Source organism: Chelon labrosus (assembly GCF_963514085.1).
Source record: "Chelon labrosus genome assembly, chromosome: 5".
Classification (NCBI taxonomy): domain Eukaryota; kingdom Metazoa; phylum Chordata; class Actinopteri; order Mugiliformes; family Mugilidae; genus Chelon; species Chelon labrosus.
The window spans coordinates 3,407,137-3,421,315 of NC_140341.1; the positions used below are offsets into that span (position 1 = coordinate 3,407,137).

The 14,179-nt window shown below is 45.3% G+C and overlaps 1 protein-coding gene across 1 annotated transcript in view; it reads left to right on the forward strand.

Annotated features, from left to right (window-relative positions):
- Nucleotides 1-14,179, forward strand: part of vwa8 (von Willebrand factor A domain containing 8) — a 75,297-nt gene that overhangs the window by 25,910 nt on the left and 35,208 nt on the right. Inside the window, exons 22-29 of the mRNA XM_084545073.1 lie at nt 1,293-1,368; nt 1,830-1,965; nt 2,397-2,516; nt 3,524-3,729; nt 6,178-6,329; nt 8,937-9,045; nt 10,117-10,255; nt 12,717-12,904. Coding sequence (XP_084401199.1) covers nt 1,293-1,368; nt 1,830-1,965; nt 2,397-2,516; nt 3,524-3,729; nt 6,178-6,329; nt 8,937-9,045; nt 10,117-10,255; nt 12,717-12,904 — 1,126 coding nt within the window. The remainder of the gene's footprint in view (nt 1-1,292; nt 1,369-1,829; nt 1,966-2,396; nt 2,517-3,523; nt 3,730-6,177; nt 6,330-8,936; nt 9,046-10,116; nt 10,256-12,716; nt 12,905-14,179) is intronic.

The window sequence follows — 14,179 nt, forward strand, 5'->3', positions numbered from 1 at the left end:
GGAGCCGGCGACTGAAAGCCTACAGAGATGTGGCTCAGAAAAGCAAAAGAGACCCAGCAACCCAGCCAGCCAGCCAGCCAGCCAGGAAAGTGGGACAGCTCCTGGGTCACACTGCTGCCAGATATGGAGGAGAGAAGGGTGTCGGGAGGGAGGGGGGTTGTACCGGGAGGTGATCCGAGAAAGAGGGAGGGATAATTTTGGACGCCTCTAGGGAGTCCGGTTCTTTAGGGAGATGCTTGAATGTGATGTTTTGTGTTGCTGGTGTGTTGGACTGAGATACTGTTTTTAGCTTTCCAGCAGAAACCAGATCTGACCCCCCCCACCCCCCCAACCAAACCACATCTGGCCAGTTTAGGTATTAGTTTATAGAAATGTTAATTAATCTCACAAGGCAGAGCAAAACGGAAACCAAAGAGGTCAAGTGGTGAGAAGTGGTGTTTATTTTGATGGTGCTGTTTTATGAGGGTGACGCTGATGTGGACTGTTGGCCGTGGTTTGGTTGTGGCATGCCGGCAATGAGTAATACTGCTCGAATATGGCGAGGTACGGGTTTAGACAAGTGGAGCGTGACGACGAGGACTAAAATCTAACGGTGCAGGTCGACACAACAACCTGGAGAGGATGAAGGAGTGGATTAGCTACCAGGGTAGATATACCGCAGGCCTTGATAGGATACAGATCCACGCTGTTTATCAAAGGGCACTCTTGTCTCTACTTGTGTGCGTGTGGACTTGTGAAACATCGTCAATCGATGCCAAAGTATAGCCAAAAAGCGTTTAAAAAAGGCAGCAGGAAGGAAGATGTTTCACCACCGCTCATCCGAGTAGCTTTTTCACGTCGAGAGGGCTTGTGGGAAACTCTGTGGATGACGCATCTGATGCCCAAGTAGTGTTCCAATTCATATTACGAGTCTGACCGAGTACAGTCCAAATGCCAGGATGTATCTGGAGATAGCTTGCATGGACTTGTGTGTAGCAGCCAGACATCCATGAATGCATTTGGCAAGCGTGCAACAAGTACGCTGCTGTTGCAGTTACAGACTGAACGTCCTCCAGAACCGGTTCTTCAGAATCAAACTTGGCAAGACCGGAAGTTCGTGTACTCCGTAGTTCAGGAGATGATTGGATTGTTACACCCAGAGACTCGAACACACTCAGATGCAAAGGAACATGGGGGTGGTAAAGCCCCAGAAACCCAAGGAATCATATTCAGTACCTTAGTTTTGCAGTTTGCACTCAAATTAAACGTCTACAAGCTCATAACCGTGTAACCGGGTTCTTTTGCTCCCTCAGGGATACGACGGTCCAGACTCTGACCCTGCAACCCTCAGTGAGAGATGGCATCATTACGTATGAGGACTCACCTCTGGTTAGTTAATAACAAAACACTAATTTTCTTTTGCTATTACTTTTAGCAGGTTTATTTCTCCAGCAATTTTTTGAATTTTTGTCTTTCTTCAGTCACCAGCGTGTTGTAGTCACCTTTTTGTGATAATTTGTGCATCATAATTTTTCAAGTAGGGTAAGGGCATAATAATGGAGATATACATGGATCAGCCACAACATTAAAACCACTGACAGGAGAAGTGAATACCATTTAAACGATCTTGTGACAGTTCAATGTTCTGTTGGGAAACTTCTGGACCTGGCATTCATTGGTGTGGATGTTACTTAGACATGTAGCACCCACCTAGACCAGACCAGGGACCCCCACCCCATAGCAATGACACTCCTTGATGGCAGCAGCCATCCAAAAACGCTTTAGGAACAACTCAAGGTGTTGACTTGGCCTCCAGATTCACCAGGTTTTGTGTGTGTGTGCGCTCTCAGGTGAAGGCGGTGAAGCACGGTCACATCTTGGTGATTGACGAGGCCGACAAAGCTCCCACTAACGTCACCTGCATCCTCAAAACCCTGGTGGAGAGCGGGGAGATGATCCTGGCTGACGGGCGCAGAATCATCTCAGGTACGGCACACACACATGAGGATTTTACCACCTCGACAGTAGACGTGTCCCAGATACACCGAAGAAGACACGAGTAAAAGATCAGAGGCAGGCCACTGAAGGGGGCTTAAGATAAAAGCCTTTATGGACAGGTACCAGTAGGTTTTGGAACCTGCTGGACTGTAAACGTGTAGTTTTTTTTTCTCTCCATGTAATCTCACTCGATCTGACTGCTCCTCCATCCCTGAGAATGAGCACGTCCTCCCGGGGGAATTTAAACACGACCTCGGGACTCTGTAAACACAAACTTAAGACTGAACAATGCTGTCAGGATCACAGAAGGTGTTTGTGAAACCCACTGACAAATGTGCGGCCTCTGTCTAATAAATGGGAAATTTAAGCGCTTGTTTTGTTCATGTGTTTGTTCCATTCTGTCTGTGTCTCATCCAAAGATCCACGTGAAGCCAAGGGACGGCCCAACGCCATAATCATGCACCCAGACTTCAGGATGCTGGTCCTGGCTAACCGACCTGGGTTTCCTTTCCTGGGCAATGACTTCTTTGGAGCTCTAGGTACGCAGACATAATTAAACATCTCATATATTCATGAATTAAGCTTTAGAAGAAATTGTATTTCCGGCACAATCTCCATGCACCATGGAGGACAAGAAGGACCAAGGACACTCCTTTAGGACAAAAAACAGACGTTTTGATTTAAACCCCAACTCCCCACCAGTCTTTTACAACTTAAGACTCAGATGAATCGTCTTCATGAAGCCTCAACAGGTCCAGTCGCCCTTGTTTCTGCTATTTTTTTCTGATACCGAACAACTTTATTGGACCGACGGCTCGTGGCCTTCATCAGGGTCACCATAAGCATTAGGAAAGGAAACAGGGACGCACGTTTCTCCTGACCTGATTGTTCTCTGCACAGCTCAAGATCTTTCCTTCTTGCCATGGGTTTACAAACCATTAATGGAACCTGGTGCCAACGTGCAACTGTGCCTCCAGCCAGACCTTGCACATTGTGTTTAGCACCTAGCACCAGGATTTCTTTTTACGTTAAACAAGTATACAGTATCCACCATAGACTGTATATAAATATGGTCCCCACTTCCTTGCACTGGCCAAACTAAAGATATTCTCCCGAGGATGTAGGCGGCGCCATCTTGCGAGTTTGGAGCCAGAGTCTGATCAGTACGGTCCAAGGGTGGAGCCACGATATTGATGCCCACTTCTAGTTTTTCTCTAGAAGTAATCATGTCCGAATTCCTTGCATTTAGATGTTGCATATCTGTAGCTTTCTGTGGCCCCTGCAGATTATATTAGCAGAGCCTAAATTTAGGTGTTTTTCACCTTTTCCTTGATGCTGAGCTGATAAGAACTAATAGCACCCAACAGGCACCATAGTATTGATGTGGTTTAGGTAGAAAGTTCCTCCAAAAATGCAAATGCAAAAACCTAAGTGGATATTGTTTTTTACTCAAGCTACAACAACATCCCTCAAATAAATTCCCTTCGTGCTGAATATTGTATATGAAGCGAATGACAATAAGTTCCACCTTATATCTTTGTAACAGGTGATATTTTTAGCTGCCATGCTGTGGACAATCCGAAGCCTCAGGCAGAGCTGGCGATGTTAAAACAGTACGGACCTGACGTTCCCGACGCCACTCTGCAGAAACTGGTGGCTGCCTTCGGAGAGCTGAGGTCCATGGCCGACCAGGGCACCATCACCTACCCTTACTCCACACGAGAGGTCGTCAACATTGTCAAACACCTCCAGGTAAGAAGAAGACACGTCATCCGCTAACGTGGGGCTTATATGACCTATGCTGCAGCCTCCAGCCACCAGGGGGAGCTCCATGTGCTTTGGTTTCACTTTAGAGGAGCTGTCATGGCGTCCACTTTATATACAGTCTATGATTTACAACCTCTTGTTCCTTCTTATCTTCTTTACCTCCATTAACTATAAGCTGCTGCTCACCGTTGCCGTTTTTACTATTCCATCACTTGGACAAAGGAAAAGAACGAGCGTTATTTCCAGGCTGGCTGCTTATTTAGTTAGCATTTGACACGGCATTTAGCAAGAAGAAGAAATGACGTCAACAGACCAGAACTGCACTAAGACGGGGTAATTAGGACTAAAGCTAGCGCTGCTCCACTGACAGTATTTATGTCCCCACTGGCCTCCCAGTCCCATCATCCATCAACACAGCTATTGATATCTGCAGAAGTAGGACAGATAGAGAATAATGCAGTTGAAGTGTAAATTGCTTCTTTCTGAGACGGTGCCGGGTGAAGGCCCCTAATTACCATTTCACCTTTGTTCATGAATTGACCTTTGAGGTATTAAGAAACCCCGGTCGATACAAACCCAGCGCTCCGTACATTTACTCCTGGGCTGATATTGATTGGACTGCAATTTATAGGCCTGTGTAAATACGCCTTAACGTGTAGGTGTGAAAGTGCAATTGTGGAGCTAATAATGCTGCAGGATCCATGGCTGTTAAGTCATTACCAGCAACGGGTCTCTTAAAAAAAAAAAAATGTGTACGGACGTCCAAACACAGCTTCCAACCACGAAGATTACTCATCAGGACTGGACATACGCCGATTTGATGTGAAGGCTTGGTCGCATTTTTCAGTTTATCGCATCATCTAGTATATGTCAGGAAATATAAAACCTCTGAATGTTTTTGAGAGGATCAATGAAAGTATTTAAAGCTGGTATCAAATCAGGTTCATAATCAAATTTACCTTTGGTCCTTTAATATATGAAATATGTGAAAAAATAAACCAGAAAGAGAAGTGAAGGAGAAACCAGTGGTTATTTGATTCATATAAAACCTTTTTGTAGGTGAAGAAGAAGAAGATGTTGTTTACAGCGGTCAGTGATGTTGTGGCTCTCTACTGAAGACTTTTACTGTTTTTGTACTTTTTCTTGACTCTGGAACAATATTCAGATGTAATTTTAGACTTTCTGACTCAAGGTGTCTGGTCGTCTGAATTTCTCTCTGAGCGTTTGTCTTGAGAAGTCTGGAGAAGAACCAGGTTTAGTTAGTGCTGAACACAGTGATCTATGGACCAGAGAGACCTGGACCAGTGGTCACCATGGATACTACTTCCTGGACCAGAGAGACCTGGACCAGTGGTCACCACGGAGACTACTTCCTGGACCAGAGAGACCTGGACCAGTGGTCACCACGGAGACTACTCCCTGGATCAGAGAGACCTGGACCAGTGGTCACCATGGAGACTTCTTCCTGAGACTACTTCCTGGACCAGAGAGACCTGGACCAGTGGTCACCATAGAGACTACTTCCTGGACCAGAGAGACCTGGACCAGTGGTCACCATGGAGACTACTTCCTGGACCAGAGAGACCTGGATCAGTGGTCACCATGGAGACTACTTCCTGGACCAGAGAGACCTGGACCAGTGGTCACCACGGAGACTACTCCCTGGACCAGAGAGACCTGGATCAGTGGTCACCATGGAGACTACTTCCTGGACCAGAGAGACCTGGATCAGTGGTCACCACGGAGACTACTCCCTGGACCAGAGAGACCTGGACCAGTGGTCACCACTTAGACTACTGTCTGGGCCAGAGAGACCTGGACCAGTGGTCACCATGGAGACTACTTCCTGGACCGGAGAGACCTAGACTTGTGGTTGCCACAGAGACTACTTCCAGGACCAGAGAGACCTAGACCAGTGGTCACCATGGAGACTACTTCCTGGACCAGAGAGACCTGGAACAGTTGTTGCCATGGAGACTACTTCCTGGACAAGACAGAGACTTTCATGGACCAGAGAGACCTGGACCAGTGGTCGCCATGGAGACTACTTCCCGGGCCAGAGAGAGACCTGGACCAGTGGTCTCCATGGAGACTACTTCCTGGGCCAGAGAGACCTGGACCAGTGGTCGCCATGGAGACTACTTCCTGGGCCAGAGAGACCTGGACCAGTGGTCGCCATGGAGACTACTTCCCGGACCAGAGAGACCTGGACCAGTGGTCACCATTGAGACTACTTCCTGGACCAGAGAGACCTGGGAAAGCTCCAGATGTTGTCTACTTCCTGTTTTATTGAAAGAAAAGACAGCTAACTTGTATTTATTAAATCATGTTAGTAGAAAGAAAATTAACATTAACCCTTTTTTCCTTTTCTCTCGTCTCTCTCTCTCTGTGTCTCTACCTCACCCCTTCCTTCCATCTTTTTTTTCCTGTCAGAAATTTCCCAACGAGGGTTTGGCCAACGTGGTGCGAAACGTCTTCGACTTTGACTCGTACAACAAGGACATGCGGGAGGTCCTGATCGAGGCGCTGCACAAGCACGGGATTCCCATCGGAGCCAAGCCCAGCTCTGTGAAGCTGGCTAAGGAGTAAGGCATCGGGAGCACAAGACGTTAGAATGAAACACGCACACACTTTAAAGGCATGCATGCCGATCAGCCACAACATTATGACCACCGACGGGAGAAGTAAATAACATCGTCCATCTTGTGACAGTTCAGTGTTCTGCTGGGAAACTTCTGGACGTGGCATTCATTGGTGTGGATGTTACTTAGACATGTAGCACCCACCTAGACCAGACCAGACACAATATTAAGAAGGTGGTCATAATGTTATGCCTGATCAATGTCTGTGCTTGAGCATCACACAGTCAGAAAGGGAGGCTACCTGAAGCGTACCTTCTTGTTCATTCGTTCATCATCGATCACCACTGGGCCTGAACTTACCTCAGCTATCATTAAACCCCCTGGGCAGGTCGCCAGTCTTATCACAGGGCTAACACCTTGTTATCTTGTTGTGTTATTAATAAAAATAGTGCAGGGCCACCACAGACAGGAGTCCATCCAGTCTGTTTCTACTGATCATAATATCTGGATGGATCAAAATGCACAAAAGACATTTAGTCATTTAGGTTTTGATCTGCTGAGCCTTCAGAGGAGACAGGCTCCGCCCACAATGACTGAAGAAGAACCTACAAAGTGGAACCCTCTGTAGGTTCCTCAGTTGTATTTTAGAATATTTTTCTAGCCATTGATCAAGATTACAACTGTAAACCTATGAGGAAGTCAACATCTGACACGTGTTTAAAAACCTACGAGAAGCAACGATTGTGATTTTACAGCATCATCTTAACAAACAATGGCATGACATAATAACATGCTGCAACTTTAGTCTGCCAGTCACCGGCCACTTTATTAGGTACTCTAGTCAATGCATTCTAATATGACAGTCCTGCTCTAAATCTTCTGGTATTCAGTTTCAAATCAGGTGTTTTCATTTTGGAGGCTGTGGTTTGTTGATCTGTTGAACTGACACGTGTTCCTGTTATTATTTCGGTCCAGTTTAACAGCACCACAAGCTAGGCCCCGCAAACTGATCGCACAGTCAAATCACCGCCTTTCTGACAAACTCAAACTGAGCCGTCATGGAGGAGGATTTAGTGCAGGACGCTTAGATTAGAATGCATTTCTCCTTCCTGGTGTACCTAATGTTTTGGCAGTGGAATGAATAGAGTTAATATAATTCAAAGCTAAAATCACTTTTTTTAATCATGTGTTTCAGATTGATAATTCCTCTAAAGCTCATCCTCATGTGAATGTTTTTAATTATTAGTTTGCCGTCATTGGACCGTTTTACAATTGGTTGAAATCAAACTCTAATTTTAATAAAGACATCCGTAGACAGAGAAGTCCTGAAATGCTTGAACTAGGTAGATGTTTAACTCTAATATTTCGAGGCTTCCATGAAGTCCAGCGAATTGCGTCATTCACGTACCTCACTCATTTATAAATTCATAACGTCCTCTACGTTGTCTCATTATGTACAGCTCTGTCTTTTAAATAAAGGAAAATATTTGTTTCTTCTGTGTCCTGTGCTTTTATTTTGAATTATCGCATTTATTAAAAAAAAAATAATAATTCCAGCTTCTCTAAAGAAACCTTGAGAAGCAAGCCGGGGCAGAAACAAGTATTTTCCTTCCACCGATCCATGACTTATTTTACAGATGAGTGTGTCTGTTGAGATCCATGTTTCGCCGATTTAAATCTCCATCTTGAACCGATTACCTCAGACTATTTGCTTTACTCACGTCTCGTCTACATGAGGGCAAATATTTTGTCTCTCAGACACAAAAACAAAAAAAAAAAGAAAAAGTTTCTTGATGCTTTTTTCCCATACATAGAAATATTTGCAGCGGGAGGAATGCGCTTTGTGGTTGCGCTGCATCTCTCACCACACCTGCAGCCAATAAGACCGTGGCCTCGGTCCAGCTGTGATTCAAACGTGTGGTCGAGCAGCGACACAAAGGCACAAACGCACACATTTGTCCCACAGATATTGGCTTTACCGTCTCGAGGGGACAAATTAAAGCCTGTGTTTCTCAAAGACAAAGCGTCCATATGAAATTGCTTCATGGCGTCCATGTTGAGGGCCCAGAACAGTAACATAACAGGTAGTAACCTCTAAATAACAACAACTTTTGTCTTTGTTTTGGTGGAAAAAAAAGTACATTAAAAAAAAAACATTTGATGAACTGTCCTTTTATAAAACATTTTAGGAACCTGAAATGTCTTTTTCGGCGCCTTGCTGCCACCTAGAGTTTAGTTCTGGGTCGCGTTACGTCCGCAACTCTGACTAAAACAGTCTGACCCCCCTAGTGGACAAATTAGGAATGTCAGTTGCTTTGATTTAAAACAATTGCAGCTAATGTCCTCTAAGCCATTTACGCAATTCGACCCTCTGGTGGGCCGGTTTTGGCCCGCGAGCCGTACGTTTTGACACCACCGCCTTAAATAGAACGAGTCTATATTAATTTACGTGGGCGTGCCAAAGAGAGAACGTGTGCACAGAAAAAAAACGAATAAATAATAATCAGACGCCGTCTCAGGAGTTGTCTCAGGAGTTGTCTCAGGAGTTGTCTCAGGAGTTGTCTCGGTGTTTCGGAAGCCAGATGTCACCATGTGACCTTCAATGTTCAGGTTGCCGCTGCCGGAGGTGAAGATGACCGGGCACTGGACCATAAACCAGGGGGGCAACGCTCGCCGCAAACTGCTCTGTCCCACCGAGACGCACCCCATAGACATCAAGGTACACGCACAAAAACGCACAACATGCTAGTTAATACAGCAGAACCTCCACAAGACGGTGTCTACACCCATCAGCCATATCATTATGACCACTGATGGGAGAAGTCAGTGGTTATCTGGTTATCATGGCACCGGTCAATCAACCTCAAAGTTGATTAAGAGGATGGATGGATGGATGGATGGATAGATAGATAGATAGGTGAATATACAGCTGATAGATGGACTGATGGATAAATGGATGGATAGATGACTGATGGATAAATGGATAGGTAGATGGGTGGATACACAGAGGAAGGATGGATGGATTGGTCGATAAACAGATGATGGACGGATGGATGGATAGATAGATAGATGGATAGATAGAAGGACGGAAGGATAGATAGATAGATAGATAGATAGATAGATAGAAGGAAGGATAGATAGATAGATAGATAGATAGATAGATAGATAGATATACAAAGGATGGATAGGTGGATGGACGGACGGACGGACGGATGGGCTGATGGATGTATGGATGATCTATGGATGGATGGATGGATGGATGGATGGACGAGTGAGAGCCTCTCACCAGGATGCAGTACAGGAAGAGGACAAGTCAGCAGAGTTAGTGTGATGCTTTGGTCCATGTTCTGCTGGAGGAGCTGGGGTCCAGTCATTCATGTGGATGTTACAGACCACGTACACCCTCTCAGTTATAGGCGGTCATAATGTTATGGCTGATTGGAGCATTTGATGTACTGCTACAAAGCTGTGACTGCTATTGATCGAATGAATTCTCCGCTGCACCTTCTTCAGAACTCGTCGCCCTGCGATCGACTGTAAGTGACAGGAATTCAAACTGAGCCCAGCTCCTGTTCTGAATCAGTCTCTTTAACTGAGAGGGAGATGAGTGATGCTTTCTTTATATCGTCATGCAGCCTCAGCCTTTTCCTTCCTCCACCTCCCTGCAGCTGATTATGATCTGATCCCAGCTACTGTAACGCAGCCACGCAGGCTCTCAGCCGTGAACATTAAACTCCACTGTTGTCTTTACCACTCTCTGAGCGTTTGTTGTGTTGTGTTGTGTCTCCAGGGCCCCGTGTTCCTGCGTGTCCAGACTTACCCCTGCAACAGGCAGGAGAGCAGGGCCTTGAGCTTCAGCGAGGAGAAAGCTCACTGGCAGATTCCCATGAATGAAGTCAACATCATCTGCGACGTCACTACCAAAGATGGTAAATGCGCAGAAGATACGCCGCACACACGGCCGTATGACACACACTCGGGTTAAGCTCTGGGTTATTTCAGGGGAATATTAAAGGATCAAGTGGATGAAGTGCAGTTTATAAAAGAGCAATAAATTCTGCAGCTAATATACACAGCCTGGCCAAAAAATAGTCAGCACCAAAAAAAAAAAAGGTCCCTCACTCTAATATTTCAATGGACCGCATTTAGCTTTGATTACAGATAATCTTCGTCACCAGATTTATTTCCATCCAGTGTTGCATTAATCTTTCACCAAGATCTTGTATTGATGATGGGAGAGTCTGACCACTGCACAAAGCCTTCTCCAGCACATCCCAAAGATTCTCAATGGGGTTCAGGTCTGGACTCTGTGGTGGCCGATCCATGTGTGAAAATGATGTCTCATGCTCCCTGAACCACTCTTTCACAATCTGAGCCCCATGAATCCTGACATTGTCATCTTGGAATATGATCCATTGATGGAATAACCTGGTCATTCAGTATATTCAGGTAGTCAGCTGACCTCATTCTTTGGACACATAATGTTGCTGAACCTAGACCTGAGCAACTGCAGCAACCCCAGATCATAGCACTGCCCCCACAGGCTTGTACAGTAGACACTAGGCATGATGGGTGCATCACTTCATCTGCCTCTCTTCTTACCCTGATGCCCCTATCACTCTGGAACAGAGTAAATCTGGACTCATCAGACCACATGACCTTCTTCCATTGCTCCAGAGTCCAATCTTTATGCTCCCTAGCAAATTGAAGCCTTTTTTGTCCAGTTAGCCTCACTGATTAGTGGTTTTCTTAAGGCTACACAGCTGTTCAGTCCCAATCCCTTGAGTTCCCTTCACATTGTACGTGTGGAAATGTTCTTACTTTCACTATTAAACATAGCCCTGAGTTCTACTGGTGTTTTCCGACCACATTTCTTCCTCAAAGACGATGGTTCTCCACTATCCTTCCAGTTTTTAATAATGCGTTGGACAGTTCTTAACCCAGTTTTAGTAGTTTCTTCAATCTCCTTAGATGTTTTCTCTGCTTGATGCATGCCAATGATTTGACCCTTCTCAAACAGACTAACATCTTTTCCACGACCACAGGATGTGTCTTTAGACATGGTTGTTGAAGAAATGAGAAGCTACTCATTGCATCAGTTGGGGTTAAATAACTTGTTGCCAGCTGAAAGATAATCACCCATGCAGTAATTATCCAATAGGAGGCTCCTACCTATTTGCTTAGTTAAATCCAGGTGGATCTTATTATGCAGGAAATGTCCGTCATGTTGCACCTTTGCTCCCTCTATATGGTAGAAGCATTAAAGCAACAGAACAGGGGCTAAAGGAAGAAGACAGCTTTATGTTTACGTCCCACAGAACATGCATCAGTAAAAATGTAAAGAGCATCAAGGCATCGCTGGAAAACGAGGACCGTTTTAGACGGGGCCGAGCTAAACGAATGGCTTAACGATGTCATTGATTGGATTAGAGTTGCATTAGATGACTTTGGGAAAATGTTGCTGATACAGTCAGTGAACAGGACGTAGATCACGTTTAATTCGATTGTCAATAAATAGAGACGTGGGAGTCGTCTCGTGTTGCACGGCACGGATTTCTCAGCGGCTGGTCGGCTCGCTAACAGCACGGAAAGGCAAACGTGGTCTCAAACAATTATTAATTCTCTATATGTCTTAAAGATATATAAATATAACACTGAGACAAGTGCATCTCATTTTCAGTGAACGGTGAACTCTCTTGGGAATTACTCTGTGTTGGTTTTAAATCCAACTTCCTGCACCCTTGGCCCCTAGAGAACTGGAATAAAGCCTGAAAGAAAATCACTAATTTACTTTTTTTTGTCAACTCAACATAAACATGCGTTGGTTGCATTAAAGAGTTGAAAAAGAAAGAGCATCACCTCTCCACTGGAGGTACAACACTGTACTTGTGATCTAGTCATCATTTGCAGAGAGTCTACAATATCCTAGAAGAAAGACCGACTTCCCCCGACCCACAAGTGGAAAGTTGGTCTGGAGTCTCTTCGTTGGGAACTGATCACGCTCCTGCAAAGACCTGAAGGGCCAATTGGATTGTTTGGGCCGGGGCTTTTTGTGCCAGGGTACCCAGAGTAGAGAGTTTTGTTTTATTTTTTACTCTTTATTGGTTGAAACACGGCCCATAATAAAAGCCAAATGTTAGCTCTCTCAATGAATAGGAGACCAGCATTATATTCATCACTCACCTCACTCACTCACCCACGTTCAATCAGTAGTCGGCAGTAAATTGAGATGTCAGAGATTAATCTTCATTATTTTGCATCAGCTGCAGAGATCACACATTTCCTCATCTATAATCATCATTTGTAGTTTAATATCTTAATATTTGTTGAGATGCATCAACTTTGTCGCATCAGTTTAACTAATTACAACATGTGGTTTTGTCGTGGCAGACGCGCTGTACGTGGCCACGTGTAACCCGGTGTCCCTGTACGCCATGAAGGAGCGCGGGGACAGCATTCAGTGCATGGAGCTGTACGACGTCTTCCCCAGGACCATCAGCGGCGTCTGGCAGCCGTTTGTCACCGTCGCTCCGCTCGGGAGTCCTCTGGACGGACAGGTGGTGCTGCACGAGGAGCAGGTAGGCGGCGAAAAACGACTAAACCGCCACCGTGGTCAAGATCTAGATCGTATTTAACTTCTCTGACAATAAATAGAGACGTCGGAGATGATTCATGAGGAAGCAGGGGAAGTCAGACCTGTCCTTGAACATTTAGAGCACTTTTGAGAGAATTCTGCAATAACACTTAAACTACTTACATACTCCGCGAGAAGCAAGAAATTTGTTCTTGCTCCTAGCGCTGCGAGAACAAGAACAAAGTTTGTTCTGGACGGGTTCACAAGCAACTCAAGTGTCTAACTCCAGGGAAGTTCTCATAGGCTCCTCCCACTGCAGCATACGTCACACATACTAAGCATTGTGGGAGATGTGGTAGATAGACGACTTTTCTTATTATTTTCAGATGTCCTCCAGTCGTTTTGACGACTGTGTCCGTCCGATCACGCCATTCATTCACCATGCCTCCGCACACAGCATGACGATCTCTACCCAGGACAGATTAGCGGGCACGCTGAGCATATTAGCATCTGGGAGCTCACAGAGCGGCGGCTAGCATTTCTGCTTCTCCGCATTAACCACGCCCACTTCCAGTTTCTGACCAATCACAGAATAGTAACTGGAGAGCGCACAAGAAAAAAGTTCTGGCCGGTTGACGTGTGGCGAACAAGGTGCAAAAACAAACTTCTTGCTTCTCGTGGAGTGTGTAACAGCCTTTAATTTAAACAATTAAACCTAACCCTAAGCCTAATTTGCAAATATTTACAATTACCAAAGACTGCGCAGTCTTCTTCTTCTTCTCTCCTACTATTACTGCCCTCTGCACATTTACTGCACTTAATTCCCCGTAGAATGCCTGCAGAGTGGTTTTAAAGCTCAACTCGCAGCCCGTGAGGACAGATGTCGGTCACAGACAGCTGCCATGCTATTAGAAATTAGCTGTAAATATAAAAACTGAACTTGGAGGTCTGTGGAGATTGGCTGGCTATCGGAGCCGCCAGCATCTAGTGGCCGTTTGAGGAATTACAGTTGGTTCTCAGTGACAACGGCTCAGTTTTTCAGCCTCTTTAATCAATGCATGGCTGTACAGCATCTGTCGAGGCCAAAACCAGCGCAGGATACCTCTACTTTAGGACGCTCCTATCAACTGACTTATATACTTCTTCGTCTTCGTCTTCTTCCGCTTATCCGGGTCCGGGTCTTATATACTTCTTTATATCTTTGTTTCAGCACAATTGAATTTATATACACACTGTTATGTACTGTACATTGTACTCCTTCCTATCAACTGCCCAGGTT